General features: G+C 60.4%; 1 protein-coding gene across 17 annotated transcripts in view; it reads right to left on the reverse strand.

Moving 5' to 3' along the window:
- The window catches only part of UNC13A (unc-13 homolog A), a 37425-nt gene extending 15875 nt beyond the window's left edge, over positions 1-21550 (reverse strand). For 6 of the 17 annotated variants that reach the window (XM_038164033.1, XM_038164029.1, XM_038164028.1 and 3 more), the window contains exons 1-23: positions 21426-21550; positions 16567-16596; positions 16147-16246; positions 15806-15923; positions 15502-15625; positions 15256-15329; positions 15122-15176; positions 14381-14416; positions 13627-13837; positions 13060-13185; positions 11056-11697; positions 9323-9416; positions 8305-8351; positions 6908-6995; positions 5890-5895; positions 5532-5603; positions 5008-5227; positions 4249-4476; positions 3931-4072; positions 3392-3561; positions 2837-2952; positions 2573-2736; positions 1680-1842 (exon numbers count right to left, since the gene is read on the reverse strand). In XM_038164033.1, the coding sequence (XP_038019961.1) occupies positions 1680-1842; positions 2573-2736; positions 2837-2952; positions 3392-3561; positions 3931-4072; positions 4249-4476; positions 5008-5227; positions 5532-5603; positions 5890-5895; positions 6908-6995; positions 8305-8351; positions 9323-9416; positions 11056-11697; positions 13060-13185; positions 13627-13837; positions 14381-14416; positions 15122-15176; positions 15256-15329; positions 15502-15625; positions 15806-15923; positions 16147-16246; positions 16567-16596; positions 21426-21447 (3048 nt within the window). In that variant the 5' untranslated portion in view covers positions 21448-21550. Of the gene's footprint in view, positions 1-1679; positions 1843-2572; positions 2737-2836; positions 2953-3391; positions 3562-3930; positions 4073-4248; positions 4477-5007; positions 5228-5531; positions 5604-5889; positions 5896-6907; positions 6996-7154; positions 7234-8304; positions 8352-9322; positions 9417-11055; positions 11698-13059; positions 13186-13626; positions 13838-14380; positions 14417-15121; positions 15177-15255; positions 15330-15501; positions 15626-15805; positions 15924-16146; positions 16247-16566; positions 16597-21425 lie in introns of all 17 variants that reach the window. The other 11 variants (XM_038164034.1, XM_038164031.1, XM_038164023.1 and 8 more) reach the window with 5 other exon arrangements.
- Positions 21551-26146: the final 4596 nt, after the last annotated feature.

Here is a 26146-nt window from a genome sequence, read left to right on the forward strand (position 1 = left end):
CAAGAGCTCAAGAAAAAGGGCAGGGAAAGGATGTGCAGTGGTTGTCCATCTTGAGGGTGGCCCCAGGAGCTGGACATTTCCATGACTCCTCACTCACCCCACTGGGCTGCATCAAGGGACATGGGCAGGAAACACCCCTTGTGGGGGGGTCTCCAATGGGGCTGAGGGGCTGTAGTTCAGCTCAGCCCAGCTCCCACCTAGGGAGCACAGGGCAGAACGATGCAAATCTCATCTTGGGTTGTGGATTGGATCAAGGGTCATAGCTGATGGCAAAGCAACTCATCATAGAGTCCCAGACTGGTTTGGGTTGGAAGGGACCTTAAGGACCACCTTGCTCCACTCCCTGCCATGGGCAAGGACACCTTCCACTATCCCAGGCTGCTCCAAGCCCTGTCCAATCTAGTCTTGAACACTTTCAAGGATGAGAGAGGCACAGCTGCTCTCAGGTCAACCTCAGTCCTCACTCCCTCACAGAGAAGAATTTCTTCCCAATATTGGCCTCAAAATGTTGTTGGGGAGCATTTCCCTTTGTGTTCCTGCTGGTGGAGAGGTTTTGGACATCCCATGTGGGCCTGCCATGAGAGCCCTGGGTTCCCCCCTCAGCACGGGCTGTACGGGTCAGGGCTGACCCACAGGGCTCTGGGGAGTCCGGAGCAGCGTCTGAGTCCCGGACAAGAGCACAGGGTGGGAGGGGCAGCGAGTCCACGGCTCAGCCATGGCCACGGCCTGTGCTGGCCACCGCAAACCTTCGGCGCTGGCGGGGATGGCCCAGCCGGGCCCTGGCCGGGCCGCGCGTCCCCAACACCCAAGGAGCGGCTGCAGCACTCTAACACTGGACACGACGGGTACTCGGGGCTAAAGCGACACGGCCGGGCACTTTAGGACCCAACCTTAGGCTTTCTAAAAAAAGAGAAAGAGACAAGTTTTTAAAATCCTCCATGTTAGAGAAAAGGCGGGTTTTTGGTTTCCTCCTCCTGCGTGATCCAGAGGCACAGCTTGCTCGGCTCTAGCTACCCCCTGCAACAGGAACGGGGAGGTGAGCCAAAGCTGCCTGGAGCTGTGCTTGGCCCTGGCTGTGTCCCTGGCTACCCAGCACCTTGCTGCACCCGGGGCTGGGCACTGACCTTGGCTCGACCCATGCACTCCGAGAGCGACCATTTCCCGCTTCTGGGATGGCACAGGTGGGGGAGCCAAGGTAAGGGCTCAGCCCCTCCTCGCCCACGTCCCCGAGGGGCACCCAGCCCTGCCACAAACTCGCCCCACTTGGCACCCAGTGGAGCTGGCACAATCAGCTGAATTTGTGGCAGGCCGGAGTCCCCCAAAGCACACGAGGCTGTGCAAGACCCCCCAGGAAGTACAGGGGTGGGTCATGGCCACATGCTTCTGATTTTGCCACCAAGGTGGCCCCCCCCTTGCTGGCATGCTGCCACCCAGGGTCCCAGTTTGCTCAGTCTCCCATAATAATTTGGGAAGCAAATTTAGCCCTCCTCCTGGGAAGGTGGTGGCTCTTTTCCTTCCTGAAGAACAGGAGCGGGATGACTTTTGGGGCAAGCAGGGGCTGACCCCACTGCTGCCTGGCTGCAATTTGGAGCAGGGTGTTTTGCACAGCTCGTTTTGCTTCCCGAACCCCCCACCCCCTCCCAAAGAAAGGAGAGAAAAAGAAAAGAGCGTTTACGTACCATGGGACTTACCCCGAAATTGGAGGCGGCAAAGCGGTCGGAGGCGTTGGCGTTGCTGGAGGCGGTGGTGTGGGCGTAGTAGGCGTTGATGTTGGCCAGCAGGGTGCTCATCACCGCCGGCACGCCGGGGCACATGTACTTGGAGGAGAGGCAGGCAAAGTGCCTACGGAGAGAGGTGGCAGCTGAGGGTTTAGGGTCACGGGAGGGTATGCAGGGCTTGGGGTGCGTAAGTCGTTGAATCCCAGAGCATCCCAAATTGGAAGGGACCCTCAGGGATGATCAGCCCAGCCCCTGTCCCTGCACAGGCACCCCAACAACCCCACCCTGAGCCCCCCTGGCAGCGCTGTCCAAACGCTCCTGGAGCTCTGGCAGCCTTGGGGCCGGGAGCATTCCCTGGGGAGCCTGGGCAGTGCCCAGCAGCCTCGGGGGGAAGAACCTTTCCCTGAGCTCCATGGCAAGCCCTGGCACAGCTGCAGCCCTCGCTGGCCTCCTGTCCCTGTCCCAGAGCAGAGCTCAGCCCCTGGCCCTGTGCCTGCCCTGGGGAGGAGCTGCAGCCCCGAGGAGCCTCCCCTCAGTCTCCTGTGCTCCAGCTGAACGAGCCGAGTGCCCTCAGCTGCTCCTCAGCCCCTTCCCCAGCTCCGTGTCCCTCCTTTGGTCACTCTCCAACAGCTTTGGATCCTTCTGATCATGTGGTGCCCAAACTGGACACAAGACTTGAGATGAGGCTGTGCCAGAGCGTGTTGGGAAGGATGGGTGCAAAGGTTGAGGGCCAGTCTGCACCCATGGCAGGGAGGTGAGTGCCAATGGCAGCAGGAGAGGAAGATGGGGACAGTAACTCTCCACATGGGGGGTGGGTGCAGCCCCTCTGAACTAGATGGGGGCACAGGACTCACGTCATGGCCTGGTAGATGGACTCCACCCCATAGCGCATGGCAAACTCGTCCACGATCTCCTGTGCTGTCTCATCAAAGTACACCTTCCACGCATCGTCCCCCTTGGCATCGGGGATCTTCACCACGCCGTTGTTTTGCAAATCCGTCACAAAGTGGAACAGGTTCTGGAGGTACAAATGAGTCCTGTCAGCTCCGGGCAGGTGGTGGCAGGGTGGCACTGCTGGGGAGGGGGCCGTGCCCCCTGTGCCTGTCTGGGCTGCTCACCTCATGCAGGCAGGTGTACTGAACATGGTAGGGAGCCACCTTCTCCTCGCCCTTGATCTCCACGCTGATGTGCAGCCGGATGGCTCCCGACACTGCTGACTTGTCTGTGCGCTTGTCTGTGGGTGCAGGGAGAGGGACGAGGTGTGAGGCTTCCATGGGGCAACCCTGCTCACTGCCAGCCCCAAAGAGGGGCACAATGCTCTGGCACAGGGCCAGGGCTGAGGGGACACCCAGCACAGTGTGCAGCCAGGCTGGTGTGATTTGACCACATTTCCAGCTGCTAGAGACATGGCCTTTCTGTGCCTCAGTTTCCCTTCTGCAGGAGGCTGATGTTCTAGAACCTCCTGGGTAGAGGGTTCTGAATATGACTCTGGGATAACACTTTATCCTGATGACTTTTGGTATTAAATGTTTCTAAGAGCAGACCCTGCTGCAATAGCCTTCAGCCTATGGCTGGTAGCACTTCCCCTTGGAGTCCAGGGCAGGGGGTCCCAGGCCCAGCAGGATGTGGCACCCCCTGAGCCCAGGGTGAGAGTCCCCGGCTGTGTTGCTTACCGAGGTTGTACCAGACGTCCATCTCCCCGCTCAGGGTCCGGACCTCGATGATGGTCTGGCCCAGGAAGTCGTCGGATTCCCTCTTGAAGCGCTGCTTGACGCGGGACTTGATGTCATCATCCTCGTCCCACACACGGACCTTGATGCGGTCAGAGGAGTTGTGGCACTCACTGGGGAGGTGACAAAGGGCAAGCCCCAGCATGAGCAGTGAAACCGTTCCAGCTACTCCCCATCGCCGCTTCCCTAAACAAAAGGGACTAGCACAAAGCAGGAACTGGGGAAGAGAGCAGATGCAGGGGCACCAATCCCTCCCCCAGCAGGCTCTGTGCCACACCCAGGCAGCCCCAGCCTGGATCAGCCCCTGGAGTCACACCCTCATGTCATAAAACAGAACCCCAAGGGACCCCAGCACCTCAGTGGGGGCAGGATGAGGCCCAGCTGGCTCCCCCCACCCTACTGAGACATGGCAAGAGCCAGTACAGCCTGGCACAACCATGAGTGGTCAGGGAGGGGAATGGGGAGACCGGGGGGGAACTTACAAATGGAAATTCTCCTCCCAGACTGGGTTGAGATTGCCGTAGATAGTTTTAGTCCTTTTTTTTGTCTTTCCAACCTGGACAGTGACGTAGGGATCACTGGAACCTGTCTTATCCTTTGCTTGCAGGCCCTGGGCACAGACCACTGCAGCGCAGCACAGCAAGGCAGAGAGAACAGACAGAGAGAAGTCAGTGCCACAGCCACATGAAGGTCTCCGAAACAGGTGCCCATGTCCCCCCAGGGGCTGAAGCTGCCTGGAAGAATGAGAGGTTGGGCAATGGGGACATTCTCATGGTCCCCAAGGCTGACAAGCCGCCTACCCGTGATGCTGATCTTGGCTGACCATTTAGAGGTGCCATCCAGGACACTCTGCTTGACCGCCTTCATCTGCTGCGTGTGCGTGGTCTTGTTGACCCCAAACACCTCCTGGATCAGCTCAAATATCTCTGGTTTGTTGCGCTCCCGGATCTTCATGCGGTCCTTGAGCACCATGATGATGTTCTGGGTCCGGTCCTCTGCTCCATGCTTGGAGCTCTTCTCTGCTGCTCCTGGGAGAGGACAGGCATGGGTGAGATGGGCTGGGGGGCTGCTGGTACCCAGGAGAGAGACAAGAGTTCTCACAGGTTGGCATGGTGGGCCTGGGGACAGGGACAGGAGGAAATGGCCTCAAGTTGCACCAGGGAATGTTTATGTTGGGTATCAGGGGAAACTTCTTCCCCAGAAGTGTTGTCCAGCCCTGGGCCAGGCTGCCCAGGCAGTGGTGGAGTCACTCCCAGAAGTCTGCAAAAAGCATGTGGCTATGGCACTTGAGGACACTGTTTAGTGGTGACCACAAGGGTGCTAAGTTGATGGTTGCACCTGATAATCTTAAAGGTCTTTTCCAGCCTTAACAATTCCATGATTCTACTATTCCATGCACGAATTGATCCAAACCTGGAGGGATCTATCCCCTGCCCAGGATGAGTCTGCTCTGCCCACCACTTCTCCCATGCCCAAGTCAGGAGCAGAGCTCTCTGGGGCTGCTCCCTCTTCCCTCTCCAAGGTGAGAAGGGACAAGGCTGTGGGCCCCAGGTCCTTACTCTGCAGGCAGTCAGCGTTGAGCAGGTCCTGGCACTTCTCGTGGCACTTGACGCCGCACTCGGCACAGCGCATGCCCTGGCGGGCGATGCCCCACAGCAGCCCCTCACACTCGTAGCAGTAGGTGGGGGTGGTGGCTGTCCACACCTCAAAGTTGTGGGGCGTTGTGCAGGAGATGGGGTACACTAAGGCTTGCAGGGTCTTCTTGTAAACATGGTTTTTCTGTGCAGGGACAGGGGAGAGAGGGGGAGAAATGCTGAAGCAGGGCAGAGGATGCACTTGGGGACATTGATTTAATGGTGGTGGCACTGGGTTGACAGTTGGACTTGATGATCTTATAGGTCCTTTCCAGCCCTAATGACCCCTTGATTCTATCCCCAGGTGCTGCCAGGAGCATCCTGGGTGCTCAGGCATCACCAGAGGATGCTGGTGGGGCACAGACTCTGCACCTCCACTGCTGGCCCGGCCCCTCAGGCTCAGTTTCCCCCTCTCAACCATCCCAAACCCAGCCCACCCCAGCACCTACCAGCTCCTCATTGTTCAAGGTGCTCGAGGCCAGTGCGGATGTGATTCCTGCTTTCCTGGACTGCACCAGGGACTGTGGGAAAGAAAGAGAGTTTCCAGATCCAGCAGACCATGAGAGCTGCCTCCTACACCCCCAGAGGCTGTGAAGCACCCAGGACAGAGCCCGATCCCACACAGGGAACGGTCCTGGCTGTGTGGGGGGCCATGGGGACAGCCCAGCCCCCATTGCTGCCGCACTGCTGTGCAGTGGGACTGAAACCAGTGCAGCAGCCTGTGACATTCCCAGTTCAGCTCCAGTGGGGCACAGCCTCTCATCACGTGTCTGAGACCCCTGGGGAGATAGGGTGGGGGGCACTTACCATGGCCTGTGGGCAGCCAGGGTCAGCGAGGGGGGAATAAAAAGCCATTAGTGCAAACACCTCCCAGGAGAGCCCCTTCCCTGCCAGAACCAGTGGGAACTGGGGAAACACCCCCTCATCCAGCACTGAGCAGTCTGCGGTGGCGGGGACTGTGTCCCCAAGCCACAGCACTGGTTGCAGCCTGCAAATCCCGGCAGGGAAAGGCAGCAGACCCCCAAACCCCACACACTTCCCACCCCATCACCCCCCACCCCCAAAACACCAACACAGCACAGTGCAGAAGCATCAGCAGCTGCCCAAGAGGGCTGGGGTGGGGGCACCAAGTTGGGGACAGCAAGGGGGTGGGGGATGGGGGGAGGCAGGTTGGGAACAGGAGGGTGGCACCCCAAGGAGGGCACACAGTGGAGATGACAAGGTGTAAAGAGAGGGGGAAGGAGGGGAAGGGCACCTAATTCTGGGGGACAAGGGTGCCTTGTTTCCAAAATTGCTGTCTCTTGTCATCAGGAGCGGGAGGGGACCAGCAGAGTGACCCTGTGCAGTAGAGCCCAGGGACTGGAGGGGACCCCGTCATGGGGGGCACATACATCGGGGGTCTCCAGCCCCATACACTGGGACACTGGGGACAGGAGCACAGGGTCTGGGCAACTTGGAAAAGCCAATGCCAGCCCTCCCCTGGTACAGGGGTCTGTCTGCCCGGCACCAGTGTGGTCCAAGCCGCAAGGACAGCTTGGCACGGCTGCTGGGGCACAAAGGGACCAGGGATACAGCACCAGTAAAAAAATGAGAATCCAGATACAGCCCTGGGAAACCTTAGGCTGATGCTTGGGGTAGGGACCAAAGCTCCGTTAAAGAGAAGCACCCTCGGGTAGGGAGAGGCCAGCTCCCCACTGCAAGGAGGGCCAGGAGCCCCCCAGGCAGTGTGGGATGCCCCCGCCCCCCTTTGGCAGGGCTGGGGGCACTGAGGGCTGGCCGGCAGCCCCAGGGGCGCTGTCTCTTTAACCCCTCGCACCGCGCTCACCAGATCGCTGACTAGAGGGAGAGATTTGCGTCCAGGCTTAATGTCGGGCATGCTGTTAATGCAGCGCAGAAACCTTACAGCCGCCCCCCTGCCGCAGGGAAGGCCCAGCCAGGCCACGGGAAAGAAAACAGAGAACACAAGCCATGTTAGAGGCAGCTGGGGAGCGGGGCACGGGCGGCGCAGTCCGGTGGGGCGCAGCGGGAGCAAAGCTGGCAGCTGTGGGGGGGTGCCTTGGGGGGAACCTCACCAAATCGCTAACTAGGGGGATGGGTTTTCGCTTGCGAATGTCCGGCATGCTGTCTATAATGATCAGCCCACCACCAGGCCTGCAAGAGAGAGGAGAGTCAGCGGGCAAGGGGAAACTGAGGCAGGAAGGGGCCCCCTGTTGGTGCCCCACGGTCACTCAGCACTGCAGAGAGCCACGGAATGGTTTGGGCTGGAAGGGACCTTGAAGCCCATCTCCTTCCAAGCCCTGCTAAGGGCAGGGACACCTTTAACTAGATCAGGTTGCCAACCTGGCCTTGGATACTTACAGGGCTGGGGCAGCCACAGCTTCTCTGAACAACCTGTGCCAGGGCTTCACCACCCTCACAGGAAAGGATTTCTTAATATCTAGCACTTGGTGAATATGACTGCAAAGCAACCCCTGTGTGGCCAGGGTCCCACCCATGGGATCCCCATCCCCACCACCACCCCAGCCAGGGTAGGGATCACTGGACTAAAAACTAAGGGAAAAGGAATTTTGGCAAAAACTGTGATTCTTCCCCACGTGAAGCTTAACAGTGAAACCCAGGAGAAAAGCTGCCCATTTGGCTTAGGCAGCTTTGGCTTTGCAGTGTGAGGCTGGAGAGCTGGGGTTCCCTCTGGGACCCCGAAGGGGAGCACTGAGCAGGTGAGCCTCAAGTTTTGCTGCAAGGGAACCCAAGGAAGGAATGAAACTTCACAGCCCTGCTGGAAAGAAATCCCTGGAGTGATCTGAGGGTTCTCAGGCAACCTACCAGGTTCTGCCCAGGTCCATGGCAGGGCTGTCTGTGAGGGCAAGACAGGACTGAGACCTCTAGCCCGTCCAGGTGAGAGCCTCAGGATTCCCCATGACACCACTCCATGAGGGAAGCAGGAGTTGCCATCCCTCCTCATTCCCATCTCAACTCACCTCCCTGATCTCCCTCTCAGCAGCAGCTCTTGGGGTCACAGAGCAACGTCATATCTGCTGGCTGCTCCAAAAGCACTGACCAGCCGCAAAATCCAGCTCCAAGACTGGCCTCCCTGAATGCCGGCAGCTTGGCAACCCTTCCCCACACAAGCCCATTAATGCTGAGCTCATTAATCACATCCTAACGAGGAAGGGGGCTGAGATCCCAGGGGGCAGAGTGTACCCAGCTTCCCCTTGTACTCACCCGCCTTTGAACCACAGGGATTTTTCTCCATCACCTTCCCCGCGGGCCTGGAAAACAAGGGACAGTGTCAGGGCAAAGCAAGCGCCACCAGGGTGGGGACAGCCCCCCCAGGGCAGTGAATGCTCACAGCACTGGGGGAGCATGGAAGGATGAGCAGGGTGGGCAGAGAAAAGTGTGCTCCAAAACCAAGGGGGCTCTCCCCAGCAAAGAGCCAGCACTGGGAATAAATCTCTTCAGGAGGCTGACCTGGGTGAGCAAGCGGGTGGGCTTCAGCAAAGAGCATGAGGCTAGCAAAGCAGGGGGCATAGCTACACTGTGTGAAAATTCAGGGCTTGGGGGAATGAAGAAGCATCACAAAAGCTCAGCAGGTTCTCAAGGACCCACAGCAGTTGGAAAGAAGAGCAGGAAAAAGCCAGAGCACATGGAAGAAGGGGTATGTGCAGGGGTCATCCAGCAATGCCACCTATCCCTGCAGGCAGGGGATTATTTTGGAGGAGAAGGGCAGAGAGACACCATTACCCCCTCCTTCATGGGCAATCCCTGAGCATACACACACACACAGGGAAGGCGCACACGTGGCTGGGAGATTCCAGGTGGACATGCTTACCTGCAGGCAGGCTACACCCCTTCCCTGCAGGAAGGGGAGACGCGGGTGCAAGGGCCATGGTGGTGGACAACTGAAAAGAGAAGCGGTGGGGAGGGGGACCGAGACCCCGGGGAGCGAATCCAGAGCCAAAACAAAAAGAAAAGATGGAGGATGGAGTCTAAAAACAAAACAAAATATTGTCAACTCAACAGAGGGGAGAGGGCGGGGGTCTCGCACCAGCACACACATGCAGCACACACGGGGGATCCTCAGCACTCCCGGCCCCTCTGGGGCGTCCCACTTGGTGGGAACAGGGTTGTGGGCCCCACTGCTGGCACCACCAAGTCCATGGATGTCCCTGGAAGCTGCCCAGGTGTGGAAAGGGGCTGTGCCCTCAGCCCCGAGCAACGGCAGTGGCCAGGGGGTCCTCACCTCTTGCAGCTGCATGCAGACTTTGTTGAAGGCTCTCAGCCAGTTGGCTTTGGCTCGTGCTTTGGGGTCCTGCACCTCCTCTTCTGCCGGCTCCCTGCAAGCACACACATCCCCTGTCACCTCCCAGAAGAGCACCAGGGAGGGGGAAGCAGCCCCCACGCCCCCAGCAGGTCTGAGGCTGCGACTGGGGCATCCTGATGTGCCTTGAGACAGTGTGGCCATGGCAAAACTGCCTCTTGGTACCAGGAAGGACTGAAAAGGCAGCAGGTTCTGCTGCAAAGGGCAGCCACAGTCAGGGCAGAGCACTGGGGAGAAGCCAGAAGATTCCCCACCCTCAGGAGACCCTGCCCTGGGCACCCAAGTGACACAGAGGGGACAGTTGGTGACAAAAGCATGTGAATTAAACATCCTTTGCCCCCCATCTCCCCAGCACAATGTCCTCTGGCCACTTCACAGCTTCCTGGGTAAAGAGCACCCAACATCCCAGTGGTTCCAAGCCCAGGGAAAGCGTCTGCCTGGACATGCTGGGTGTTATTGGGCTTTTTCTCCTCTCCTACAAAATCAAGACACAGAGGAAAAGCAAAGAAATCCTCCAAACATACCAGTCTTCTGGAGAGCCCGGTGTGATGCGACACTGGAGAGAGGAACCCAGAACTGCCCTGGGAAGAGGCCGTGGGGCGCTCAGATGAACTGCTCAGACCTGGGGGCTCTATCTGTGCTAATCTGGGATCCTCAGTGCTAACCTGGGATCCTCATTAACTTGTGGCTCCCAGCAGTAGTCCACAGTCCCTAGTGCTACTCTGGGGTCCAAAAAGCTAATTTGGGGTCATCAGTGCTAATTTGAGGTCCTCAGCACTAATCTAGGGGTCCTGACACAATCTGGGGTTCTCAGCACAATCTATGGTCCCCAGCACTAATCCACAGTCCCCAGTTCCAGCAAAGGACCCCTAAGGCCTCTGCCCAGTGGCTACTGCAGGCAGACATGACCTGAGGCCCTCAGGTTCCTGCTAGGTCTTGGGCCTAAATATCCAGGTTTTTTAAAAACAACTCATTACACATTGGTTTCAATTTGAGATGCTCCATTCCTGGTGTGTAATTTAAACTAAATAAAAGGCTGAAAAAGCCCATCACAGCAGTTCACCTCTGCACAGAGGAGTGACACTCACTGAAAATGGAAATGATCAATAATGATATTTGAATAATCTGTCCCCAAGACATGAATTATTCACATGCGGCATCAGGAACCTGACCACCAATTACTTCACTTGTACAGCACACGAGGCCATGGATGAACTTCTACCAGGCCTAGGGAGAGGACTGACTTCTGTAAAGGAAATGTCCTCTGACCAAGCTCCACCCAGGGTGCCAAGAGCCTGTGCCAGAGGAGAGGAATCACAGTCCCGAGAACCCATCCCCCCAGCCCCATGTTCGTCCCAGGTTATACCTGCAGCCCTGCAGCCCCAGCAGGTTCTTGAACACCTTGAGCCATGCTCAGCACTGGGGGTGGCTGGGCCTGGGCAGCGTGCCCAGGGTGCTGGCTCTTGCCTGGGTGGCACAAGGTGGGCTTCCCCCACCTCGATGGCTCAGGCACCTGGAAAAGCTCCAGACGCAGCAGAAGGTCCCTGGTCCTGCGCCAAGCACCAGCACCATCCCTGAGCCACCTCCAGAGCATCCTCAGTGCCTCCAGGCACAGCGCCAACCCAGGGACACCACAGGTCAGTTTCTCCTCCTACCTCTCAGCCGGTTTTGGGGGCTCAGTCTCCAGGGCTGCCTCTTGCAGGGGAACTTCCTCCTCTGCCCGCTGGGCCTGGAGGGCCTCAGGGGCTTCCTGGGGAGCAGAGGTGTCCTTCTCCTCCTTCCTCTCCTCTTTCCTCTCCTCTTTCCTCTCCTCCTTCCTTTCCTGCTGCTGAGGTTTCTGCTGTGGGACCAGTTGGGGTTGCTGCTGCTGCTGCTGTTGCTGCTGCTGTTGCTGCTGCTGCGGGACATGTTGCTGCTGCTGCTGCTGTGGCACAGGTTTCTGTGGTGGTGGTGGGTATGTTTCATGCTCAGGGGGTTCATAGGTGTCCTGCTCCCGCAGTTCCTCCTCCTCCTCCTCTTCCAACTCCTCTTCCTTGGGGTAGCCTTCCTCAGTCTCACTGTAGTCCTCAATGAACTCTTCCTCCTCCTCCTCCAGGTAGAGATCATCATCATCCTCCTCCTCCCAGCGCGGCGAGTCCTTGCGGTAGCTGACGGAGCTGTGGCAGGAGTGGTAGGAGTCCCCGTCCCTCTCGTCCAGCTCTGAGTCCCTCAGGCTCTCGTTCTCGAAGTCCTCGCTCAGCTGGGAGCTGCCCTGGCTCAGCTCGGCCGACGAGGCGTAGCGGCTGCTCCCTGTGGGGCTGAGGGGCGAGGGGACACAAGGACAGGGCTCCCGTGGGTCCGTGTAACCCCAGGCAGAGCCCCAGGGCCCTGCTCAGGGCGGGAGGATGTGCAGCTCCCATCGGGAGCACTGGGCTCCTCGTCCTGGGAGTCGAAGGCACAGGACCAGGAAACTCCGTCGGCCGGAACCAGCCCGCCCAGCAGGGGCACTCCGAGCTCCCTGCCTGTGCCCGGCTGACGGTGTGGATGGGCTACCAGTGTCTGTCTCCTAGGCTCACCCCAGCCAGGGGTAGGGGCAGCAGCACCTCCAGCCAGATCCTGCCTCCTGCTGCTGCCAGACACCCTGTCCTGCCCCTGACACACAGATCTGTCACCCGCGCTCTGCGCAGCCCTCCCAGGCACCCCCACCCCAGGACACCCCCTCAACCCCCTCACTCCTCTTGACACCATCCCTACCCGGGGGGCCCCTCTCTGCTCTTGCTGCCAGGCCAGACTCTTTCCCCCACCCCATCTGCCCCAGCCCTTCTAGCCCCCTCCTCTCACGGCTGCCTGCACTGGGAGGCCCACGGGGGACCTGTGGCCCGGGGGGCTGCCAGGGACAGGGCAGCCCCGTGGCTCCATGGGGACAGGCTGACAGAAGCAGACATGCAGACAGGACAGGGACATGCCGAGGAAGAGGCCGACACCATGTCTCCAGCACTGGCAGCCAGGGCTCAGGGCGTGAGAGAGGGGACAAAGGTGAGGGGCTGGGCTGGGCAGAGCCCAGAGTGGCTGAGCCAGGCTGTGGGAAGCCAGGGGACACCGCAGGGAGGAGAGTGCTGGGGGATGGCTCAGGCTGGTCCCAGCTGGGAGGGGTACTGGCATCATCCAGGTACCTTGGGAAGGAGCACTTGGGGCACAGGGATGCAGGAGAGACAGCTCACGCCTGGAAACCCCACAACTCCCCACCCTGATCCTGGTCAGAGCTGAGAGGTACTCTTGGCACATCGTAGGATCCCAAATCACTGCATGAAGCTTTTGCCCAGACAGGCGCGCCCTGGTAGGTGACCAGGAACAGGGGGTGGCATTTGAGTCCCCAAGGACCCAGTCCCACACCCGCTGACGTGACAAGGAACAGGCAGCAGTGCTGCCAGACAGTCGCAGTGCCAGCAAGCGGGACCAGGACGCCGGGATGTCACCCCATGAACTGGGGTGCAGCAGCAAGAGGGGCTGGGGGAACACCTGGAGCATCCCAAAGCTGTCCCTGTACAAGGCTGATTCGGGGCGGGGAGGGTGGCACAAGGCCGCCCTTGCCAGGACTGGTGTTGGCCTCACCATGGCTGCAAGGACCGACCACAGCACTCTGCGACGGCACACGGCACACGGCACAGGTAGCGACCCACCTATCCGATAGGTCTAGGGACCGCCTGCTCTCAAGGGAAGGCTGGCGGCTGGTCCGCCTGCTCGACTCAGAACCGGACTCAGCGTCGCTGCGTCCGTTTGCGGCAGAGTCTACGCTACCATAGCGTCTGCCAGGGGAGGAGAGGAACATGGTCAGCGAGGTCCCACCGCCACCCGCCACCCCCTGCTGCCGTGGGGACACTGGCAGGGAGGCTCTGTCCACCTGGATGGGGCTGGCACTTTGGGCTGGGCTCTGCCCCGTCTGTGTCCCCAGCCACCCCACACTCCACTGCCCAGCTCCCAGCAGGGACAGCCAGGGGTGGGGGGCCCCAAACCCAGTGAGGACAGAGGAGAGCAGTGCCCCAAAAGAGTTTGAAAACTTCCCAGTGAGAAGGAAAGGCCTGGATGGGGCCAGCGCCACCCCGCTCTGCCTCACCTCATCCTTCCCTCTGTCACCCACTGCACTGGGAGCACCATCCCAGGCGTCACCCTGGGGACCAGCTGGCCTCTGTCACCTGCGGGGGAGGTTGAGAGAACCGGTCCCAGGGTGTTGGCTGTGGCCACTCTACCTGATGGGAGCCTGGTCCGAGTAGTCCATCTCGTAGCTCTGCATGGAGTCGGTGTAGGAGTCGCGGGAGCTCTGCTGCTGGTGCCTCATGGGGTACTGGTGCACGGAGGCGTTGGGCTGCGACGTGGTGTAGTAGGGTGGGGGGATGCTGTTGCTGGTCTCGCTGCGGTAGTCACTGTCCCGGTCGTCCACGGTACTGTCGGGGTCATCGGCTGCAAGGGGCCACATGAGTGGGGCAGGGGATGGCCCAAATCTGCCCCCCACCCTGCACAGACCCTTTAGTCCTACCACTATGTCTATGTCCCCACTGCTGTGGGACCGTACTGGGGAGGTGGGCCCAGGGCAGGGTGAGGGGCGAGTTGACATGATATCAGCACAGGAAGGGTTTGGGGGGATGAGGGGAAGGTGGAGGGGGAATTTGGGATGTACAGAAGGGGGAAGAGGATGGGGACAGGAACCCTCCCTCTGCCCAACCAATGTTCCACCACAGAGGCAAAGCCCGAGCTGCTCATTGCACTGGGACACCCCAAGGGCACAGAGCCCCATGGTGCCATATCCCCACCAGCCCATGGGGACAGCCCTGCCCAGGACAGGGCACTTGGTGACACTGTCCTCACCCAGTGCAGAGTCATGGCACAAGGCCACAGCTAGACCCAAGCTCCAGGTCCTCTGAGCCCCAGGCCAGGCAAAGAGGGATGTGCTGGGGGGAGCTCACACTTGACTCGGGGAAGAAAAGGAGTGGGCAGGATACTTACTCTGCTGTTCTCCCCAGCCAAAATAATTCCAGTTGCCTACAAAGAAAGGGGCAGAGACAATAAAGATGGAAGCAGCTGGCTGGGAGGAACCAGCATCTCCCACAGGGCACGCTGGATTGGGGACACTGCCCTGGGCACAGCATCCAGGACGGGGCACACTGGCTCTGGGACACTGCCTGGGCCTGAACATGATGACACCAAGCTGGACTGGAGACAGTGCCCGAGGTGGGCATGGTGCCACTGACCCAGGCTGGGGACAATGCTATGGCCAGGCATGGCAGCACTGGCATGGACAGGGCCTGGGGTTGGGCACAGGGGCACTGAATCATGCGTGGCCCTGGGGTGGTTACAGAAGGGGGAACTGAGGCATGTGTTGGGACAAACTGAGCTGCCACCCCACATGCCTCTGCAGGGCCCCCATCCAGCAGCCCCCAGCACCAGCCTGCTGCCCCTTGCCCCAGAGGCACTGTCCTCATCAGCCCCATTGCTCCCTGTTGCATCCCCTCCACCCACAGGAAGGCTCAGCCACTGTGGAGCTGGGAGACAGCAGAGAAACACTGGCAAACACTGGAAGGACAACAGGAATGGGGATGAGGACTGGGTATGGGGTGAAATTGAACCCCACTTGGGTTGGGGTCCAATACCCCAAAGCAGATGTGGAGCCCACCCCTTAAAATTCCTCGGTGTGGGAAAGGAGGGTGTGGGTGTCCCACAGCGGGGCAGGGACAGGGCAGCACTTACAGCACTGTGAGCCATGCACAGGCAGAGGCTTCTCCTGCTCCTCCTGGAAGGCATACTGGGGAGAGAGGGGCTGGTGAGAGCTCCTGCTGGCAGCACTGACCCTGACCCCTCACCCCAGGCCTGGCAGCACTCACATCATCCTGGTCCCGCATTGCGTTGAGCTGCTCCAGTTTCTTGGCCCAGTACCTGGCCTCCTCCTCAGGGATATCTGTGAGAGCAAAGACCCCAATTGGTGCACAGACCTCCCCAAAACAGCCCTCAAGCTTTTGGGGCCACAGGATCAGACCCTGAGCCTCAGCTCCAAAGCTCATAAGCACCCCTGGGGCTGAGGGCAAGGAAGGACACAGGCTGAGCCTGGCGGCCAGGGATGGGGCACCCACCCAGCGGCAGCTCAAAGCGCGTGTCGAGGAGGATGCGGTGGAAAGTCGGATCCTTGGTGCCTGAAATCTCGTTGTCGGTCATGATGACCTGGGAGTCAAGTGTGAGCCATTCCCCAGGGCCCTCCTGTCAGGTAGAAATGCAGTGAGGAGAGCTCCCAGACCCCCCTTTCCTTTCTCCCAACCCCAGCACACAGGGTGTGGCCCCAGGCAGGATGGGGAAAGCTCTGCCTGGCCCAAAGGACAGCTGGGGGTGGCACATGTCCCTTGGGGCTCAGCAGGGAAATGCCTGTGCCTGCCTCCCTACCTCATTGGACTGCCTGATGGTCCGGAGGGGGATCCACACCGTGCCCACCATGGTGTCCCAGATGAGCCCCTTGTTCCACACCTCCACAGTCAGGCCCAGGTCCAGCCGATTGATCTCACTGGGGACAGGAAAGGTATCAGGTTACCCCCATGAAGTTAACCCCTCTCAGGTCTCAGCAGCCTCCGGGGACCACCCCAGCTTCTACCTGTCCCCTTGGGCCCAGGACTCAGGTGAGCCCCTCATATCTGGAGGCAGGGCAATAGGGGACTCCCCGTGTTCTTTATGGGGGCAAGGGGGGAGCAACAGGGATGGGGGAGCTCAGGGGACCCCTGGACACTCACAACATGAAGTCCTGCTCCCAGGAGGGCAAGTTGCCCCGCACTGCAATGGTCGTGCTCTTGACATTTTGCACCTTCAGGGTCACGTAGGTGTTAAACTTCTCTGTGGGAACAAGCAGAGAGTGAAGTGACCTCCAGTGTGTCCCCTCTCCCCGACACTGCCCCCTGCCACCCCCACACACACTTCCCTCCGCACCCCAGTCCCAGGAGGGATCCTACATCTGCCAGGGCTGGTGGGATGTGAGCCCCCCGCTCCATCCAGAGCACCTCCATTTGCATGTGTGTGTGTCCCCAACTTGCCAAATGATGCCTCCAGAGCCAAGGGTCCCCTCGACCTCCTTCCCCAGCCCCTCCTCTGATTCTGCCACACCCAACCAGCCCAAGATCCCCCCACCCTCTCCCCTCAGATGGAGTCTCACTTACCTTGGGGCCCATCATACTTGGCCTTTTTAACTGTGGGGACAAAGGGAGAGAAGAAAATCAGGCTGAGACCCTGGGGAAAGGCTGGGGATCCCCACAAGGTGTCAAGGGGGTGGGAGGACCCCAGTCCTGCTTGTCCCCAACGTGCCCCCCCCAGATGCCAGGTGGGAAAAGTGCTGGAATCTCCCATGCCAAGTGAGGGTGAGGGATCAGATATGAGTTGGGGGTGGGCATGAGAAGGGAGAAAATGCTCCCCCAAAAAACCTGCAACTCTGGGACAGCTTGCAACCCCAAATGACCAGCCTTCCTCTGTTGAGGGGGTGTTATCCCCCCTCACCCCACACTTTTTCTTTGGGATTTATTTGGAGAAAGAGATGATGTTAGCCTCCATATTCAGAGGATAACCTGTGGTCTGGGGGATGCTGTTCCCCATTTGAGTCCCATCTGGGTGGCACCAGCCCAGCAGGACCTGGGTTAAGGCTCTCCCAAAGCACTGACCCATATTTCCCGCAGGAAACCGGGTGGGTCAGGGGCTTGTAACCCTCCCTGATCCAAAACAGCCCCAGGGGTGGAGATGGCCCCCCCAAAATCCTATACAGCCCCAAAACACCTCTACTCCATCCCAGCCCTGTCTCCACCATGGGGGCATTGTGGGGCTGGTTCCCATCCTGCCCCTTGGGGGGTGCAGGGAGCCCTCCGATCCTGCTCAGCTCCATGGGAACCCCCCCCCAGTTCTGGCTGACACCCCCCAGCTTTACCCCGTTGGGTGGGGGTCGGTCCCCAGCTTTTGGCTGCAGTGGGGGGCAAAGGGAGACGAGCACAGCCAGGAACCGACGCTGCCGATGCCGGGGGGCGGCGGGGCCCAGGGGTGTCCTCGGGGCTGTCGGGAGGGGACCAGGCGGGGAGGGAATGACACAGCACCCGGAGAACGCTTAAATGACGCGGGTGCCAGCGGGTGCAAGACCAACGTGACCGAGCAGGGATGAAAATAGCCCTGGCGACATCAAAGGTAATTTGATTTCGGAGACGTGCCGCTCGCCAGCCGCTTATCACCCGCCACCAGCGCTGGAGGGGACGTGGGGCTGCCGCCAGCGCCACGTGCCTGGCAGGGCTGGGAGGAGGCCACGTGGCACCAGAGACCTCGGGGAAACTGAGGCAAGGGAAATCAGCACCTCGAAAAACAACTGGGGACCGTCTAACTCAACTGCCTGCCCTGTGCCACCGAAAGGGTGACACGCTGGGTGGCTTTTTGCCCCAAGGAAGGTCACCAGCTACACCACTGGCAGCCACGTTCCCAGAGAACCACAGGGCTCCAGAGATGGGGAATTCACACTTGGGGGATTGGCACAAGGCTCCGGCATCCCAAAGATCCTCAAGTGACACCAGGTTGGGAGCCTGGAGGCTGTCTGGGGATGGCTGGCAGCACTGTGTGTAATGATTATGTAAATGAAATAGAATGTATTTATACATTATATTATACATATTATAAATTGATATTATTCTATTCTAACAGAGCATTGGAGCCAGAACCTGCCAGAGGCTGACAGGGATCCCCCTTCCCCCGGGCCCAGGGGCACCCACTATTCTTCACCAGCTGCTGCTTCCAAAAAGGAACGGGAGAGCAGAGGAAGGAAAAGCTCCAAAAATACCCAAGCTGACAGGAACAAACAATTACCCAGGGAACACGTGGCTTTCCTGGCTGTCATCTCCTGCCAGGGAGAAGTCCTGCTGTCACCATCTGCAGGATGTGCTGCCCTCCCACCCATCAAAGGGTCCCCAAAGCTGGCACAGGGGTGGCGAATCCTGGGGTGCCACCCTGGGGCTAAATTCAACCTGAGCCCCCAGGCAAGGAGCTGAGGACAGTGTGATGCTCACGTGACATCAGCAAGCTGGGGTCTTCCCAGGCTGGGGTGATCTGGCTCATCTCAAGGGGTGTTGACCAGTTGGGGAAACTGAGACAGGAGGCAGCTGGCAGAGATTGGACTGGGAATGGCATGAAAACTGGGCTGGGCTGTTGGCATGCCATAACAGGCCTGTCTGTCTGCCCACCCCTCTGCCTGTCCACACATCCCTCTGTACATCCATCCTGCTGCCTGTCCATTCACCAGTCTCTCCACCCACCCATCCACCCATCCATCTTGCTGTCCATCCATCCTCCCACCCCTCTATCCATCCACCCACCCCTCTGTCCATTTTCCTGTCTCTCCACTCACCCATCCTTCTGTCTATCCATCCATTTGCATGTCTGTCCACCCACTCCCACCACCCACCATTTGTCCATCTCCTGTGTGTCCATCCCTCTGTCCGTCCATTCACGTGTCTCTCTGTCCACTCCCCTCTCTGTTCACCCATCCATGCCTCTGCCTGGGCACCCCACTCTCTGTCCACTCACCGGTCTCTCCACACACACCCATCCCTATGTCTATCCCTCCATACATCTGTCTGTCCATCCCCATGTCCCTCATCCAGCCCTCTGTCCAACCCTCCATTCACCCCTCCATCCATCCACCCACCCATCCGTCTGTCCTTCCATCCACCCCTCTGTCCTTCCTCTCCCTCTGTCCCTCCACCCCTCTGTCAGTCCACCCACCCACCCCTGAGCCTCCGTGATCACGTCTCCCATCCCCTTCATCCATCTGTCCCTCCGTCTCTCCATCTGTCTCTCCAGATGCCCATCCGCCCGCCTGTCCATCTGTCCGTCTGCCTCCCGCCACTCCAGACACCTCCTCCTGTCCCCACTCACCCCACACTCCCAGGTCACTCCAGTGCCTGTCACACAGGGACACCCCCTGGCACGAAGCCCCCCAGGAAGGGCAGGGAAAGCCAGGGGGAGGCTTTGGGGTGGCACCCCCGCCCCCGGGAGCCCCAAAAATAGCAGGAGAAGCGTGACCAGCGAGTGGTGACAGGGCACTGGGGGAAGCCCCAACCCCCCCAACCCACTCGGAGCTTTCTCAGCAGCCACCCCCAGCGCCACCGAGGGTGTCACCACGTGTGACAGTCCTTTAAGTGGCAGTAAAGAGGCATCCCCCGCCAGAGGAGAGTACCTGAAATCTGGGGCTGGCTGGGGGGGGGCATGCCAGCTGTGGCACTGCCACCACAGAGGGGGCTGTGACAGCACCTCAAGGACAAGGACACGTCAGGGGGTGGAAGGGGGCACAGTCCCCATCCCGATGAACTCAGGCAGCACCGGGAGAGCCCCATTTCCTCCAGGTTTCACCTGGGGTGGGGGAATCCCACACACTCTATGCCCCCCCTTGTCCCATCTGTCACTCTGCCACCTCCATCCTGTGACCCCAAGACACACGAGTGCTGCCCTGTCCCCATCAGGATGTCATAGGGCCTTGAGAAGGGGGTAAAGGGACCCCCTCCCGACTTCTGTGCCCCCCTTACTGAGCATTCAATCCAGACTGACCAGGAGGATGGGGCCAGGCCTGCAGGACTCATCTGGGCACCGCGCTGGGCAGGGCTCAGAGTGCTGGGTGCAGGGATCCCCCACCTGTGCAATCCCCCAGTTCATCCCAGTATGGGGTGACCAGCGCCAGATCCCCTAACTGGGCACACAGCACCGGACGCTCAGGCTTCCACCCTGACCCCCTCAGCTGCCCGGACTCCCACCGGCATCCCCATGCCAGGTCAGGGAACACCTGCAGGGGCACAGGGGGCTGCAGGAGGTGGGGCTGGGGCGCGGGCTGTAATCTGAGGGGGGTATTTAGGGTTCCACAGAGGGAAGTGGGGAAAGTGTGGGATTTGGGGTGCAGGGGATCTGTTTGGGGGAGTGAGAATGTAGAGACACATAGATGGGGATGGATGATTTTGGGGGGATTTGAGAGAATGTAGAGATACATAGATGGGGATGGAAGATTTTGGGAGTGGAGGGATTTCAGGGATCGGGAGTGCTTCAGGGTGTAATGGGGGGTTGGGGATAGATGTGGGGTGTTGGGGGCACAGATGGGGTATTTTTCATGAGGGTGTGGTTGGGAATGCAGAGGGCTGTGTCTGCAGGATGGGGGTGCCTGAGGACAGGCGTGAGGGGTGGGGTCCTGGGGGGCTGGGTAGGGGGGTATATGGGGAGAGAAGCGATGGTGCAGGGGGTGTACGGGCAGGGGTGTCTGGGGGGTGAGCACGGTGAGGTCTGCACTTGAGGGGGGTGTGGGAAGAGACACGAAGGGGGCAGGATGGGAAGAAGGGGGCTCCGAGGGGGCGGCAAGCTGGAGAGGCTGGGGTGGGCGGCGAGGGGGGAGCCCCCTCCCCACGGCGGGGTAGGGGCAAGGAGGGAGCCCGGGGGGGTTTATGGGGGAGCCCTCTCCCTCCCCGGCAGTGGGAAGTTATGGGGGCAGCTCCCGCCCCACGGCGCTGGGAGGTTATGAGGGAAGCCCGGGAGTTGCTCCGGGGGGAGCCCCCTTCCCGCAGCGGGAGGGGAGCCAGGGATGGTTCCGGGGGGAGTCCCGTCCCTCCCCGCCGTTCCCATGGGGCGGCGGCAGGCGCGGAGGGAGCCCCGTCCCTCCCGGCGCGGGTTTGGGGTCAGGACCAGCGTTCGGGGGGATCCCGGGGGTTCCGGGGGATCCCGGGGGGTTCCGGGGGATCCCTGTGCGGGCAGGGCGCGCCCACACCCCCGCCCCTCCCCCACCCCCGCTCCCGGCTCCCGCGCCGCGCGCGCGCCCCCGCCGGTTCATTCATAAATCCCCGCGCCGGGCGCTCGTGAATGGCGCCGTTCCCACGAGCCCCCCGCCTCACCGCGCCCCTCCTGCCCACAGCCCCCGCGGCCCCGCCGGCCCCGCAGCCCCGCGCTCCCCCCTCTCCGCCCCGGGCACAGGGGCCGCGGGACGCGCCCCCCGCCCGGCCCGTGCCCCGTGCCCCGCTACCTCCGACGCAGAGCAGCGACATGGCGGCGGTGTGGGTGCCGGGGGGCGCGGGGGGCGCGGGGGGCCCTGGCCGCCGCCCGGCTCTAGCGCGCCGCCATCTTCCCTCAGCACCGCGGACAGCGCCTGACGTCACCGCCGCCCCCGCCCGCGCGGCGCCGCCCCCGAGCCCCGCCCGGCGCCGGGGCCGAGCCGGGTCTGGGGTCCCGGGGGGGCACGGAGCCGGGAAGGCTCGGCTCGGCACGGCACGGCTCGGCTCGGCTCGGCTCGGCTCGGCACGGCACGGCACGGCACGGCACGGAGCCGGGAACGCTCGGCTCGGCACGGCACGGCACGGCACGGCTCGGCTCGGCACGGCACGGCACGGCACGGCACGGCTCGGCTCGGCACGGCTCGGCACGGCTCGGCACGGCACGGCACGGCACGGCACGGAGCCGGGAACGCTCGGCTCGGCACGGCTCGGCTCGGCACGGAGCCGGGAACGCTCGGCTCGGCACGGCTCGGCTCGGCACAGCACGGCACGGAGCCGGGAAGGCTCGGCACGGCACGGCACGGCACGGCACGGCACGGCACGGAGCCGGGAACGCTCGGCTCGGCACGGCACGGAGCCGGGAACGCTCGGCACGGCACGGCACGGCACGGCACGGCACGGCACGGCTCGGCTCGGCACGGCACGGAGCGCGGAACGCTCGGCACGGCTCGGCACGGCTCGGCACGGCTCGGCACGGAGCGCGGAACGCTCGGCACGGCTCGGCACGGCTCGGCTCGGCTCGGCACGCTTCGGCTCGGCACGGAGCGCGGAACGCTCGGCACGGCTCGGCACGGCACGGCACGGCTCGGCACGGCTCGGCACGGCACGGCCGCACCGCCCCGCGGAACGGGCGGGGGGTCCCGCCCGAAGGGGGGACGGTGCTGTCCGGGGATGGCTCTGGCGGGCTCGCACAGCCCTGGGCGCTGTGGTGCCTCCTTTCCCTGGCCGGGTGGGGTCTGGCTGGGGTGGGGGGAGCTGTGTCCTGCCTTAACGGGGGTGGTTTTGGGGTGCAGAATTTACTGCACTCCCCCTTACCCCCCCCAGTGCTGGGCGTGTTCATGTTCAGAGATGGGTCTGAGCAGGTGGGGCACACTGTCGTTGTCACCTCCCATTGTTGTCCCCTCTCTCCTCTTGGCCACCAAATGTGACATCCCAAAAAATGCTCAGATCTGGGCAGTGATCCCAGTTCAGCAGCTGCAGAAGCTGCCATGGCCCCAGACAGGGACCAGCACCCAGCTCCAGATGCTGGCCCTCATGGAAGGGGTCCCACATGAGAGTAAAGCAGAGACCTCCACCTCCATCACTGGGACACGAGCTCAGACAGGGCTTCATCCTGTCCCTGTTTGCCTCCTCTTGCTGTGGAGCCAGGTGATGGGCTCATGCTGCCATCCTGCTGACCCTGGTGGCTCTGTGGCACAAGCAAAGGTGTCACCGCGTTACTCCCATGGGATCACTGCATCTTGCAGGGACCAGCAGAAAGTGGCATCAGGAACATCAGGGGGAAAAGACATGCCAAGGGAAACTGAGGCACAGAACAGCAAGGGAAGATGTGTGCACAAGGGTACCTGTGGGCCTGAGTGCCCTGCCTGACCCTCACACTGGTCCCTCATCACTAATGAGTGGTCCCAAACGAGAGCAAGGCCTGACCCTCCCAGAGCAGCCCCAGGCCTGGGGGGGGGTCAGCGCCTTGACGGCGCAGTACTGGAGCCACTGGTGGCAGCTGGACATCCATGTGTGCCCTCACACCCCTGCACACCCCCCTTACCCCCACACGTGCACACAGAGCCCCCTGAGGCGACAGCCCAGGCAGGGGGACCCAGTTTGGCAGCAGAGAGGCCCAGCTGTGAACAGCCCCACTGCCACCTCCCTCCCCTCTCCAGGGATAAGGCCCTGGGGGATGCTGCAGGGATGGCCCAGGAACTGGTACGGTGGGCAGCAGTGGGCACAGCCCTTCCTGCCAGGGAAACTGAGGCATAGACAGCTGGGCTTTGCACCAATGACGAGCCAGAGGAGGCAGGATCACCCTGGGCAGTGCTGAGGTGCCAAGGCAAGCCCCCAGGTCCTCAGGCTGGAGCAGTCGGCTCAGCAGCAGCAGCCCCAGCACATCCATTCTCCTGGCTGGCTGCTTCCCAACAGCCCTGCCCCAGGAACGGCAGAGTGGGGATCACGCCAGGGTGGGGGTCAGCACTGAGGCCACCTCCCTCCCTCCCTCCCACCCCTCACTCTGGGGGTCTCTCACCCCGTTCTGCCCCCCAGTGCCTGTCAAAGCACTTCCAGACCCCCATCAAGTCCAGGTGATGCCCCTGGAGATGGACCAGGAGTGTGTGGCACCCCCACCTCTGGCACGTGGCCTTTCTACAGCACTCCCCCCACAAACACCATCCTGGCAGGAGCTTCGGGGCCCCCCAGACACCCCAGAGCCCTTCCCCACAGGCAGCGATGTGCCAGAGGCTCTTCCCAAGCCTCCAAGGCCTCTCAGTGTATTTCTGGTGCTGTCTCCTGGCATCTCCTCCCTGCTTCTGCCACCCTGGGACAGCAGAGCTGCCTCTAGCGGGACATGTCTGCTCCACTCAGCGTCAGCACATCGCCCGCCAGCTGGCACACGGAGGGGACAGACACACACTCGTCACACACACTTATCACACACACACACCCATCACACACACTCCTGTCACACACACACTCGTGTCACACACACTTATCACACACACACACCCATCACACACACACTTATCACACACACACTTATCACACACACACTTATCACACACACGCTTGTGTCACACACACTTATCACACACACACTCGTGTCACACACACTCATCACACACACTCCTCGTCACACACACACTCGTGTCACACACACTCCTGTCACACACACTCCTGTCACACACAGCTTGTGTCACACACACACTCGTCACACACACTTATCACACACACACTTGTGTCACACACACTCGTGTCACACACACCCATCACACACACACTGATCACACACATGCTTGTGTCACACACACTCATGTCACACACACTCGTGTCACACACACTCATCAAACACACACACTCGTGTCACACACGCTTGTGTCACACACACTCATGTCACACACACACTCGTGTCACACACACTCATGTCACACACACACTCGTGTCACACACACACTCCTGTCACACACAATCCTGTCACACACAATCGTGTCACACACACACTCGTGTCACACACACTCCTGTCACACACACACTCCTGTCACACACACACTCCTGTCACACACACTCGTGTCACACACACACTCCTGTCACACACACACTCCTGTCACACACACTCCTGTCACACACACACTCCTGTCACACACACACTCCTGTCACACACACTCCTGTCACGCACACACTCCTGTCACACACACTCGTGTCACACACACACTCCTGTCACACACACACTCCTGTCACACACACTCCTGTCACGCACACACTCCTGTCACACACACTCCTGTCACACACACTCCTGTCACACACACTCCTGTCACACACACTCGTGTCACACACACACTCCTGTCACACACACACTCCTGTCACACACACACTCCTGTCACACACACACTCCTGTCACACACACTCCTGTCACACACACACTCCTGTCACACACAATTGTGTCACACGCACACTCCTGTCACACACACACTCGTGTCACACACACACTCCTGTCACACACAATCGTGTCACACACACACTCGTGTCACACACACACTCCTGTCACACACACTCCTGTCACACACACTCGTGTCACACACACACTCGTGTCACACACAATCCTGTCACACACACTCGTGTCACACACACACTCGTGTCACACACACACTCGTGTCACACACACACTCCTGTCACACACACTCCTGTCACACACACACTCCTGTCACACACACTCCTGTCACACACACTCCTGTCACACACACACTCCTGTCACGCACACACTTGCCTCCGTGTGCACACACATCAGTGCACACACACTCTCATTATCACACACCGCTTTGAAGCCGCCTTTTCCATGCCAAACCGCAATTCCGGAAGATTCCAAACAGGAAGATTTTAATCACTCAGCTGAATCTGTCTGACCCCCAGCACCCACTGCTGCCCAGTGCCACCCTCCTGCCTTGGTACCAGCTCTGAGCTGCAACCACGACTCAACTTTGGATTTATTTTCTGCCCCAAACCCTTGTTTGGATGAAAAAAGTCTCATTGGAAAGGAAAATGTTCATAAGAAGCTCCAGAGTTCTTTTCCCAGGAAAAGGCCTGGCTTTTGATCAAAATTAAGGATTAAAAAACACAGTGGTTAGGGGAAAAAAGTAAATCAGGAAGTAATCTCCATGCCTTGAAATTAATCATTTCCAGGAGCTGAATTCCTGCAACCTGCCCCTTGTGCTGCTTCCCTTCCCACAGAGACATCTCACCCACCCCAAAATCCTTTGGCACTGTGTCTGTGGTGGTGCCCAAGCCTCCTGGGCCCCAGGCAGCAGCATGGCTCCATCCCTGAAGCTTCTTGTCTGGATATCCCCAAATGTGATCAAATCTCCAGCTCAGCATAAACTGAGCTTCTCCCATGAATCCTGGGCCTTAAAAGGAAAACAAAAACAAAAACAAAACCCCAGACTTCCTAAAAAACTTTCTCAATCCCTGCAGCAAAACCCTGGGGTTGGAAAGT

The sequence above is a fragment of the Motacilla alba genome, chromosome 28 (genome assembly GCF_015832195.1).
Source record: "Motacilla alba alba isolate MOTALB_02 chromosome 28, Motacilla_alba_V1.0_pri, whole genome shotgun sequence".
NCBI lineage: Eukaryota > Metazoa > Chordata > Aves > Passeriformes > Motacillidae > Motacilla > Motacilla alba.